Source organism: Ambystoma mexicanum, chromosome 7p (genome assembly GCF_040938575.1).
Source record: "Ambystoma mexicanum isolate Mex_15411 chromosome 7p, UKY_AmexF1_1, whole genome shotgun sequence".
Lineage (NCBI taxonomy): Eukaryota > Metazoa > Chordata > Amphibia > Caudata > Ambystomatidae > Ambystoma > Ambystoma mexicanum.
In genome coordinates, this window is record NC_090939.1 from 298,987,183 (window position 1) to 298,999,998 (window position 12,816).

General features: G+C 43.8%; 1 protein-coding gene across 1 annotated transcript in view; it reads left to right on the plus strand.

The window, feature by feature from the left end:
- LTN1 (listerin E3 ubiquitin protein ligase 1) overlaps positions 1-12,816 on the plus strand; it is a 1,629,727-nt gene that overhangs the window by 1,503,537 nt on the left and 113,374 nt on the right. Inside the window, exons 26-27 of the mRNA XM_069636371.1 lie at positions 8,462-8,633; positions 10,518-10,738. Coding sequence (XP_069492472.1) covers positions 8,462-8,633; positions 10,518-10,738 — 393 coding nt within the window. The remainder of the gene's footprint in view (positions 1-8,461; positions 8,634-10,517; positions 10,739-12,816) is intronic.

Genomic DNA, 12,816 nt, shown 5'->3' on the forward strand with positions numbered 1-12,816 from the left:
ACCATCTAAATGGGAACGAATTTAGCCATGAACCAGGTGGTGTTAAAAGTAGCAGCCATCCTGTCATAACCCAAGAAATGTGTGCAGTTATAAATCCCCCTCTCTCCCAAAAGTCTAATAAGAGGAAGTTGTATAATAAAGGAAACCCTAAAGGCAAAGAACCATATTCCTCTTTTCAAACCTGCCTTATGACTGGCTCTTATAATATCCTTTTGTTAAATGTTGTAGAGAGTGAAAATCAAGTTCGCAATGTAGAAAAAGTTAAGAAAACAAACTCTTTCATTAGGGACTTAAAGTCCCATCATTCCCTTAGTACTGGGACGAGGAAGGGGATGCAGAGCAACAAAGATGTAGAAATGGTCAGCTAATTAACAAGAATGACCTAAGCTGGCGGGAGCCTGGGAGGCATAAAAGGCCCCCTCAGGTGCAGGTAATAGAGAAGAATCTGAAGCAGGAGAAGCAGAAGTGTGCACAGTGTATGCCGTGGGAGGCAGGAATAGAGGAGCCAGAAGACGCCGGAACCGAGTCATGAGAGGGCCTATGCCTCTATCATATCTAACTGTAGAGGTTGCGCAGCAGAAAGCGTGAGGAAGAAACGTGTACCCGGGAAGACTACGTCATGCAGAGCTTTCGCAGCGGGAAGCAGGTGTAGTGTGAGCAGTCAAGAGGTGGCAGGGTTGCACCAGGGACTCTCGGGAGGCAAAGCAAATCCAAATAGTCGTGGCGGATGTGGCGACGACCAAAGAGAGAGGGTGCACCTGGTCGAGAGAAGCCAGTTTACAGCAGTCCTGTGAACGCGCATAGGAGCACCTGGAAGCGACTTACCTGGTGAGTCCGAGCCAAGCGAGTGAATTCTAGGCGCTCCGGTGCATGCCGCGTGTTCTGCGCAGGCAGGATCACTCGCTCGCGAGTGAAAGGCAGAGTAAACAACGTTACGAATGCTGAACTGTTAATGCGCAGGGACCAGCTAATAAGCATCACGAAGACCGAACTATTTCAAACTCCCAAAGGCAAGTTAATAAGTCTTATGAATACCAAAGTGGTTCAAACTTGCAAAGGTAGCTGATATTAAACCAAATGAAGACCATAAATGAAAGTGAGTTTGAGTAAATAGCAACAACCCGGTGGGGAGGTCCTATTAGAAACCCTGGCATATCACCAATACCCAAACCAAGAGACCTTAAGGAACAGGCAACAGCAGTCCTATAAAGGTTGCCAAACACAAGAGGGGAATGTTGGAGAGCCCCAAGGTTGTAAATGTTTCCACTTTGGTTCGGGTATACATAACATTGGAGTTGATGTAGACTCGCATTGCTACAGCCAAAATAGAAGCAAGAAAATACTTTATCCTGAACATTATTTTCGGTATTGATGCAGAAGGGAAAGAAAGATGGCAAACAGGCTGCCCTTTTGGAGGTGGGTATCCAGAGGGAGATGAGCATTGTTTGTGGAATGGTCATGATAAGGATCAATGTGAATGTTCTCTTCCCTGAAAGCTGCTAATATGTTTATGCCAAAGAAAATCCTTGAAGTTGTTGTGATTCTACTATGATCGTTACCATTGAAGCACTTATCTGTTTTGGTTCTGAAGAAGTAGATGGGCAGGCGAGTAAACCCGTGGGGCAAGAGATGATTGCCCAGAAGAAACCTGTGGAGAGGGGTATTATTGGAAAACATCATACTGAGTTGTGACATGTGGGGAAGAATTGTGAAAGCTGATTGAGGAAAAGTTACAATTCTTCCAGAAGTTATTTTTGAAGAAGACCATTCTGACCAAATCATTTGTTGTTGCCAAAGATGTGAAAGAGTTCTTATTCCAGGAGACGTGAGAACTTTTGAATTTGACACAATATTTCATTTGAAACAACAGAGCTTTGTGTTAATATTGGATTTCCTTGTTTTTCCTTTGAACTGTGGAGGAAAACATTGTTTGGATCTGGGGAAGGGTAGTTTGGATAGTCCATGAGAGGAGACATTGATCATACTATGAACCAGATTATATGTAGTATGTATTTTGTTGAATTGAGTTGCTTATTATACCTTTTTACTTTGATTGTTGTTTACGTGTGAGGGTTAGCGATCCCTTGGTTAGAGTGTTCCCTTTAGTTTACTTAAGCAGGGAAATCCTTCTTAGCATAGGGATAGTGAGGCGTTCATTAATGGTAGAAGTTAAAAACCCTTTATCAAGTTGTCCTCATGTTTCTGACGCGTGACACAATTCTCTACTTCTACCTTAATTAAGTCACATGTCTGAATAGGGTTGTTTGGTTAATTTCTATGTTGAATCTCACTTCCTTTTTATGTATGTTTTTATTTTCTAAATCCATTCTATGTTGAATCTCACTGTCTTCATGTGTACAAATTTAATTTGCAGAATCAATCTACATTTGTGCATTTTCTTTGGGTGCTGGCTCCATGGTTGCCCAGGGATTTAAATATGAGGAACCGCTCACCCCATTGCCACTCTGGCCGTCTGGTTCAGGAGTGCATAAAAGGAATAATTTGTTTGGCCCTGTGCATTGTCCCCACTAGTCGTGCCAAATCCCTGCATGTCGTCACGTCTCCCCAAAGGGGATCCCCTTGCCATGAGGCCAGGGAGGAGAGGTCGCTACCCAATAGTCCCCCGTGGGGTGGTGTAATGCGGGTGGATCTCATAGGGAGGTACTGCCCCTTCATGGATGAGTACCGAGAGCCACAGTCTAGTCTCCCCTGAGTATATGAACACTTTAAAAACTACAGAAGGACAACTGAAAGAGAGTCTGGCAGGTAAGCTATACACAGCGGAGACGCTGGAAGTTGGAATCCTGAGACCGCAGGACGCTGGCAGAAGGAAAAAGCCCTGTCCGATCCCAGAGGAGAAAGGCTGTGCACAGCTCTGGCCGCCGAGACGAACAGTAACACTGCCTCGAGAAGTCGGACTGGCGAGTCCTTTGCAAGTGTTGAAACCGTAGTCTGTGAGAAGACACTGAGCCGCCGGAGGAACGTGAGAGAACGAGAGAGACCAGCCACGCCAACAAGAGACCGCTTCCAGTCCCAGCGAGGCCTGGAGACGTGCCGGAAATCCCTACAAGGTAATGGGAGACATCTTTCTACCGGTGGGGACATGAGGGAGATGATAGGGTCTTGTGTAGTCCCTGGCGTAATCCCTGTTACATGAGCATTGAGAGAATGGTCAGGGACCCCGAGAGTCAAGAGGACTATTTGTGCATCAGAGGAAATCTTCCTTGTGTCAGTGGTAGAGTCATATGATATGATATGAGTGTCTATTTATATAACGCCTATACACAATGTATTTCAAAGCGCTTCACGACAAGGTAGGGAACAAGGGAAAATACAAAACATTCTTACAGGCCATGAACAACAAGAATGTGAAATTAACTATCATACTCGGCCTAGCGACATTTCAGATGGTGCAAGTCCTAAGACACAGATAGGAAGGAAATGGGAACAGACGAGCGACTACCGTACTAGGCATGACGACATTTCTGGTAGAGCCGGAGAATTACATGAGGTGAGGGAGAGGGGAGGATTGAGGTGGGAGAGGAACAAAACAAGCGACTATCGTACTAGGCCTTACCACATTTCAGATGGTGCTGGAGGGGAAGGGACCACTAGGGAAGGGTTAGAGACTCCCAAAAGTCAAAAGGAGTATTTGTGCATCAGAGGAAATCTTCCTCGTGTCAGTGGAAGGAACAGAATCACTGATCATCCGAGAAAACCCGGTCGAGGACCCAAGTGCAAACGGAGAGAAAAGTCCTCTTCCTCGTGGCAGTGCCTGGCAAGTTAAGGAACCAAGTCTGCCGACTTAAAGAAGAGCCTGGGGTCTGGTATCAAAGCACCATCAGAACTTTTTTTAGTGTTGAACAGAGGAGACACTAGTGTATCCAGGGGAAGGGAGTCATTCCTCCTGGGTCTAGTGTGATTACCAGGTTGTGTAGAGAAGCATCAGGAGGAGGGAGTCCTCTTCCTGATATCAAGTGTAAAAGAAACCTTTTAATCTGGGGAACTGAGACATTCCCCCTGATTCAAGTAGAGGAAGTAAGGACAAGCTTCCAGCCTGGAGAAGGGAGTCATTCCCCCTGACCTTTGACTACGAAGTGTTAAAGGAACCTTTCAGTCAGGGATAGGAATGCATTCCCCCTGATACTTCAACGACCCTAGAGGAGAAGGGTTGTTGTATTTGTTTTATTTTGTTTGTTTCGGGACACTTGCAACCAGGGCAAGGGAGTAATTCCCCCTGGTGGACATTGTTTGAAATTTGCTGTATTGATAAAATGCCAACCATGGGAAGGGAGTCATTCTCCTGGTGGTAACCTTTGAAGTTCCTGAAGTGAACTGTGATCACAAACCTAGGAGAAGGGAGCTATTCTCCTGGGCAATAAACATTTTAACCCCATCTACTTTAGCAATAAGTGTGAGGGACAGAACAAAGGATTTTGACTGAGGGCAGTGGACATTTAATTTAAACGGACATGGACCGATCCTTTTTAGTCTTTAGTTGAGGCAGAGAATCCGCTTATAGAAACAGGGACAGTAAGGCCTTCCTCTTTTTCTTCAAGAAGAATACAAATATTTGCCAACCATCATGCCACCTTTGTGTCTGTCTTTGTCTTCTGCACCTCTACATAGTACATTCATTTTTCAGTGGAGATTGCTGACGCGTTTGCCGATTGTCACACAGCTTGCTCTGCAAACATCCTAGCTTGGGCTTCAATGCCCAGCGTGCTTTCCGCCAAGTAGTTTCGGCTTGGAGAGGGGTTTCCTCTCTATCCCCCTTCTCAGCTGTCTAGGGAACAGGGCTCGTTGGGCACCTGTTCCTCCGTGATTCTCGCTTTTCTGGATGTCACTGTTCTCTCCAGCTCACCAGCATTCCTCCTGTAGCTGGTTTGAAACTCCCGGGTCTCGCTCGCTGTCATGCTCTCTCCTCCCACTTTTATGATGCTGTTCTAGGGCTTCCCCAGCATCTTTTGGGAGTCCTTTCTTAGTGTCTGAGCCATACTCTCTGACTCCATTGAGTTTTTTCATTTCAGTACCTTACAGGTGCTACTTCTCTTTAACTCCATTGATCTTCTTCGTCTCAGTACCCAACAGGTACTTGTTTTGTTCTCAAACATCACAGTATAAAATGTAGGTAGATTGCTCTTGTTCTCTCCCAACAGAATAGGCATGGTTGGGTTGCAAAGGGAGTTCCTCGTCGGAACAGGAGCCCTTGTACCCATGAGGGGGAGTTGCTCCCGGCGAGGTCCCGCCTGCCTCTATCTCTAGCCTGCCTCTAACTCTATGGAGGGCATCGCATAGCAGACTCACCTCCCCAACCTCACAAGGAAAGGCTCCTACACAGATGGCAGGGCATGGGATTAAAAGGGAATCACAGTTTTACAATCCCTAGGCCTAAAACACAATTTACCATTAATTCAGAGCTCCTGGGGCCTTTTAACAGTGTTTATGCCCAGTCACCTAGTATAATATATTAAGGCTACAGAGAGAATGGGACCACAATAAACTTTAGCAAAGGATTCCCAGAGTCAGTGAACATTTCAGTAATAGTTATCATGATAGATTTCATGGGAGAATATACATTGTTACCAGTTGCAGTTAGTGTTTCAAGTACATTTATCATTGCAGAAATGAAAGGGATGTCTTTAAAAATGGGTAGAAAATCACAGGCAAGCATGGAAATGTTGAATCTTAGTCCAGAGCACACTGAGCCCCTACGAGATTCAGGAAAAACATCCATGGTGAGGTAAGTACCACAGAATCACTTTAAGGAGCATTCCAGTTTCACTTCACAGTTCCATAAGAGATCATGGGAAAAGTTAAAGGCCCTTTATCACTGCTGGAGGTAAGTCTGATCTGTGTCACAGTTACATATGCTGCGATGATCAACCCCATGGAAGGCCACAGGAGACCCCAAGGAAGATTTCCAGAGGTCGAAAGATGAACACCATGAAATGAAGTTGTAGAACAAGAGCACTCCCCACCACCATGCAAATCTATGGGGACTGGCGATTAGGACTCACTTCCCAGGAATCACTACTATGGACCAGGGGGGACTATTCTAAATAGTCGCCCTTCCTAGCCATTGGCGGTTTCTTCAGAAATGGCTCTTGGAACCTGAAACATACTGGTAAGCAGATGGCTCTTCACGTTAATTCAGGGTTCCCGGGAGGATAGCTCAGCGGCAGAATGCGCGTCTTGGAAGCAAGACGACACGAAGCAACAACGTTCGATCCCCGGGTCCGCGCTTAAAAACCTCTGGGTGTTTAAGCGCGTTATAAATACGTAACTAAGACAAAAAAAAAAGCACAATTACGCAACTAATTCCTGTAACAGCGCCTCGATGCCTGCGGGCTGTGTGAGCGCTATATAAATGTAAAATAAATAAATAAATAAGCTCGCGCACCTTGATCCAATGATGTTCCCAAAGCACAGTAGAAGAACACAGGTTCTTTCTTTTGACATCTATCTTCATACCAGGCGTGAAAAATCCTGCACAGGAGACTCCAGGAAGATAATGGAACCATCACAACCTACTCCTAGAAGCAGGGTGAACAAAAGAAGCCAGCCCCACGGCAGCAGATGGTCCCAGGATGGAGACAAAGGCTGGTTGCACCCTTGGACTTCCTAAAATGATGGTCTGGCAGAGTGATGAATTCTCAGAACCCCTCTGCACTCCTGCAGCTGCTCACAGCCAAGCGGAAGTTCTTGACAGTAAATGGCAGGATGCGACTGTAAAATGGCACAGAAATTGTCCCAAAGTGGAGGGCTTGGCCCAGCATGTGAGGAGTCACCTAAAGTCTTCATGAAATCCAGACTCGCTTCTGACAGCAAAAATAACAAACTGGGATATGCCAAAACCGCTGTACCTAGCTAGTATGGCCAGGTAAGGGATACAACGGTGGGAATTACAGCAAAATCTTCCTTCAGCTAGTCGGCTGCTGGTTCCTGTACCTTTACGGTACAGGAACCAGAGAGTGTGTGTGAGAGAAGAGTGTGAGAGAGAGAAGAGTGTGAGAGAGAGAGTGTGTGTGAGAGAGAGAGAGAGAGAGAGAGAGTGTGTGAGAGAGAGAGAGAGAGAGAGAGAGAGAGTGTGTGAGAGAGAGCGAGACAGTGTGTGTGAGCGAGATTGATTCCGATTCCTAAATTACCCTATGAAAGGGGCTTGACCCAAGGCCAGCCAGCCAATCACAAACATGGTTGGGAGTAGAGGCTCAGATGACCAACCATACTGGTTTGTCTCTGGGGCTGCCGCTCAGCCAAAGCACCCCCACAGAAAGTGAGAGGACTAGCCCAGGGACCAATACTAGCCATAACCACTTGGGGCCAATGTGGAAACTTCCGCAATGGGCTCACATAGCCTAAAAATGGCTATTCTGATCATGTGGGCTATCTCATGTCACCTAGATATAGAGAAGTCCTGGATGGGAGCGAGATTTAAAAAGAAAAAAATTTGGCACCCCAATGGCTACCAAAATGGTGCATTGTGCTACCAGTGCAGTAAAATGGCTTGCACCTTTGATGAAGCCAAAATTAAAGCACAGCCAACACCAATATATTCCCTAAAACCAAGTTATAGTGAAACAATCACACTAGAGCAGAAATTGGGTGCCTCAGTACCCCTGAGATTGAGCACCTTATGTGCGACCCAGTACCCATATGCCTTATATGAGGCATAAAGGGGCATAATGGCAGTGGGACTTCAGTAGAAGAGATCAACAAGAGAACAAGGAACCACACAAGACAGGAGGAAAAGCAGTAAGTTGAGGGGCCCCCAAAAGTGGCCAGAGAATCCCCAAAATAACAATTCAAGCTCAATACCCTGCTCCTAAATCTGTTGAATTGACAGGCCATGGGACGAAACTGGTATATCTAATTCTGCTCACCTTTAACCTCCCATGTGCTAAAATCAATTTCGGTTATTTCAACTTGTTCTTCTGAAGAAATGCCCCCATATTGTAGAGAAGGCTTTTACTACACCCTTAAGCATTTTTATAATCTTCGAGTGCTGCACTTGCTCCTATTAACTTGTTCATGTTAACCAATTAATCTAAAAGAGAAATATATTGCTGTTATACAAAGAAATACTTTGGTGTTCAGGTACTAAAACTAGAAAACTAGAGGGGTCTCTCTTGTTTAACCGAAATGTTAACTATGCAGCTTGTTTCGTAAGCCATAACCACATTCCTGCTAATGTTGCACAGGAACCACAAAACCTGTCTGCACATCAGTGCCTAGCCCCAAGCTAAACATTCACTGGCTCACTCTCCATTTGTACAGTTCCTAGTTGACATTTTTAAAGAAATCAGCTTGATAAAGAGAGACCTTGGTGAAATAACCTTAAATAGTGTTGTAATTGCTTTAAATACAATGTTGGACCTTGTAATTGTTGGTGCACATGCTATCGCAACGCCCAAGAAATGCAAACAAGTAAGTAGTTTAATTTCTTCATTTTTCTTGCCAGCTGCGGGTCCTATACTCACAGTATCTTCGAAGAAGTAAAAGTTTGAATAAGCTTCTCCATCACCTGTTCAAGCTAATGCCACAAACGCCTTGCTTTCCTGGACAGATGTCTGAAGGTTTGTGTAAGGATGCCAATACCTTTTTCACCGAGGATCTACAGTTATCAGTCAAAGGCAAGTGGAATGATATTTGTTTGTCCCTTTTGTCTTAAATAAAACTCAAAAGGTTTGTCTTATAGATGTATTTAGTTTTGCAATTATGTTTCACTGTTTTGGAACAAATGGGCCTTGTTTAATAATTCGGTGGTAAATCAGCACTAAGTCTACCAAATTCATGTATCATTTCTGCCACTCTGTCCTATGGGTTTAACACAGGATTACGAGTGGCGGTATAAAGGTTTTAGTCTCCACCTTTTGGAGTGCATAGGACTCCATGGAATTGTATTGCTGATTTACTGTGAGTGGTAATTCTCTGCAGTAAATCCAACAAGGTTTGTCTTCCTCCTTTCTGCCAGAACTTTTACTACGGTGGTGCGGTAAAGTAGCACTAATGGAATTACTGCTACTTTCCTCTACACTGGCCCTACTCGTAATGAGGCCCAATGTTTCTCATATAGGTTAGCAGAAGCTGTGGCTGCCCACAACTTAGTTTTCTCCCTCATTACTATTCCTGTCCTGCACAGTAACACAATATCATTTAACTGGCAAGGACATGCTGTTCTTAACCTCTTACTAGGAAGTGAGGAGTGGCCCATTTCAAGTAAGAGACTTGTCCTGATAATTCCTCTATATGTTAACCATCAGGCAAGCTGTGATTGACTGCAACAGTGTCTCAATCAGAACCTGGATCCTTTTAAAGGTGTACATGTGTCAAAATGACCTTATTTCATGTTTGTACTTTTGCCACTGATTGATAATTGTTCCACAATAACAGTGCATTTTGCCATGCTTTAATACACAAACTATATAGGTTTTTCAGACATTTTTAAAAAGGGTAGTTTGTGAAGTATTTTAATATTTCAGTTCCCAAAGCACAACAGATGCATAATTCTGTTGCACTTGTAGAAACATCATGTTCTTTAATAAATAGAGAAATCTTAATTTGGTGAACTTTAATGTGTTGTTGCAATGTTGCAGAGGTTTGTGAGCACCGTTTTTGGAACATTTACTCAATGAAGAAACTGGCAATTATTATTTTTTTTTATCCTACAGCACAAAACTGTCACTATCTGAAACAAGATTGTACTTAGGAAAAATAGTGCCCTTCTAAAGCATTGTGCCATGTTGTGTTCTATTTATTTATTTGGGTGTATACCTCTCTGAGTGACTCCATTTAAAAGTATGTCCATCGGCGCAGAAACGCTGATTTTGGATTATAGTGTAATACTAGTTAGCGACCATCCCAGTATACATAACATCGATCAGAATACTGAACTTTGAAGGATATGCAAACAGAAATATCCCACCGTTGGAATATGTTTTTAGACTTCGTGTAAAACAGACTTTTAAATGAGAATTATTGTAAAGGTAGGATTCTATCAACAATGCGTACATACCTTTTAGCTTGACGCTGTGTTATCAAATATACTGTGCCATGTAATATGCACAATCAAGACGGATGAGGGGTAAGATACAGAATGAGGCACAAATAGCGATTAGAGGTGTATCAATGGTATAACAGTATGTGGATTAAGCCAGAAAGATTTTACATTCACAGAGATTATATTAGAAACCAGGTACTCAGGATGCCTGTTTTGAGTTAGTGTTTGATTAGACCCACCAATGTTATATTTCCCCAAAGGCACAATTCTGTTTCTTATCCCAAAACCTTTTTCTTTCACTCCTTTAATTGGAGTTTGCATGTTTCAAGTGCGTTTTCCTCTTTTCTCCAAGATTCCACCTTTCTTGCTGAGCTGCCTATGACTGCTTGTCAAATGCTAGATGGTCATAACACTATAGGGGCAGTGGTGACTAACAGGACAATTCCACGTCACACATGGGCTTTCTGCTAATTTGAACTAAATATTTGTGTTCAATATCTATTTTTTTATCTAACAGGTACAACGTTGCTGTCTTCTGAGATTGCACATTTAGCTTGTTCCGTGTATCGAATCACACTAAAGGATTTACCAGCCATGGTCAGGCTGTGGTGGAATGGCTGTGAAAAGCGAATCTTCAGTGTTGTTGATAAATTTACAAGCAAATATGTCAGTGGTGTTCTTTCTGCTGAAGAAATAGCATCTGTGCAAACTAGTACCCAACTTTTTGATGGCATGCCGGTAAGTGCTTGGAAAAAAAGAAAATGGCTTTCAGAATTGCATTTTTAAACAATGTATTTGAATGTTACCTGGCCAGTATGTGAATCATGTTGCAGTAAATCAACAATATCTTTTGCAGGTTATTTTCTTTGGCCGGTTGCTTCTTCACAAAGGCAAAAGAGTCAATACATCTAATTTCTGATACACAATCATGCACTTTTACTGAGGTTGAATTTCTGGGACAATAAAGAGTTGACATTTGTATCAGATTATAAAGAGCTTCTCCCATACTATGTGGATTTGTAAGGGAAGCACATGGTATTGTAATACACAATGGAAGGGGTAATTCATAGATTTTCAATTTACACTTTCTTTATGTTTTGAACCTATTCCAGCAGATTATACAGCCTGCTTCTGGCGCCAACAGAATGTCACACTTATAAAATAATGCTGGATCAACACCTGTTCATCTCCAAAACACACAGCTGAGACCCATAGTCTAATTTGAAACTTGTATAGACAGATTGCACAGTATTCTTGTCAAATGCTCAGTGGGCAGCAGACAGAGTGGTGTCACTATTTTGCAGAGAGGTGGACTTCATGAGGGGTGTCAGGGATGGACTGGGGCAAAAAATAGGCCCGGTCATCCCCATAAAAGTGGACCATTTAACATTCATGATTCAATAAAATGTGTGACGTGTTTACAGATAACTTCAGTAATTTTTGTTGGAAATATTTAGAAAAGCAAGGGGTAACCTGCCATTAGTTCTTTGCAACAAAGACCACGTCGCCGAACCATGTACTTACTTTTTAGAACCAGAAATAAGGCATGTCTACTGGTTGCTCCTAACTATTACAGATTTTCATTTAACAAGAAATACAGCCAAATTCTGGGAGGGGTCTAGCATTTATCAGTGCACATTGTAGATTAGTGGGTTCCACGTTTTTCCCTGTTTTGCTTTTACTTGAGTGAATGGTCGAGGTAGGTGGTGTGTGGGTACTATTGGCGTTTTGTGGAGCAGGTACTGAGTGTGAGAACCTTCTAACGTGGAAGCAAGGCGCTATATAAATAACACATCATTATCATTAATCTAGCATTTCTAAGGCTGAGAGGGCATGGAATCAGAGGAGTGGGGGGGGGGGGCAAAGCGGGTGATCCATTCTGCAGGGGAAATGGCCAAGTTATCAGTAGTGGCTGTAGCTTGGTGTTGTGTATCTAGGGGTGGGATGATCTGTAAGGTAGGTAGGAATTTCGTGGGTGTAATGATGCGGGGCACTAGCAGTGAGCCTATAGGTGTAATGTAGGCTGGGCAGTGTACTAGTAGAGAGGCACATGGTATAAGTGGTTTTAAGCAGGTACAGTAGGGATTAGGGTAGGGCACTTAGTAAGAGAGCAATCAAGTACGATACAGTATGAGCCAGTGCCTTATGATCTAGGCACGGCACTAGTAATGAAGCATGCAGGTACAAAGTGGTTAGGGCGGGTGCATTACAATTAGAACAAAGGCTCCAGATAATGGTGCAGTAGCATATAATACGAAATGAGCAAGTGCCGTATGGCCTAATGAAGGCACTATATGATGGTAAAGACAGTACAATGTGGGCAAGTGCCAGAATAACTAGACACAGCCCTGGTAGTGATGCAGGCAAGTATAATGCAGTTTGGGTGGGAACGTGGGTCAGCACAGGATACAGGCATGGTGTTAGCCAGGAGGTGGTGCAATTTCAGTGGACTAGGTCAGTAGCAGAAGACTGGAAAATGCACGCAGCATTAATGCAGACACAGTGAACACAGTATGTGTAGTGCGACACAAATTCACAAGTAGGCTAGTATCGTATGCATACATGCGGTACATGGTATGGTCACGGTGTTGGCCTGGATATGGTACAATATAAATCTTAGTAGGTAGCTGTTGGGTATTTAATCCAAGGGGAGGGCTTGCCCTGGATTCATGTGAACTGTTCAGTAATCCGGCCATGAAGCTCTGTAACTGCAGTCCTCTGACAGCTGCGGACCGCCCCAGGCATGTCCAGACAGGTGTGGGCCTTATACTCCGGGGGCCTTGCACGATGGGGGTCCGGCTGGCGCCTTCCGGCAA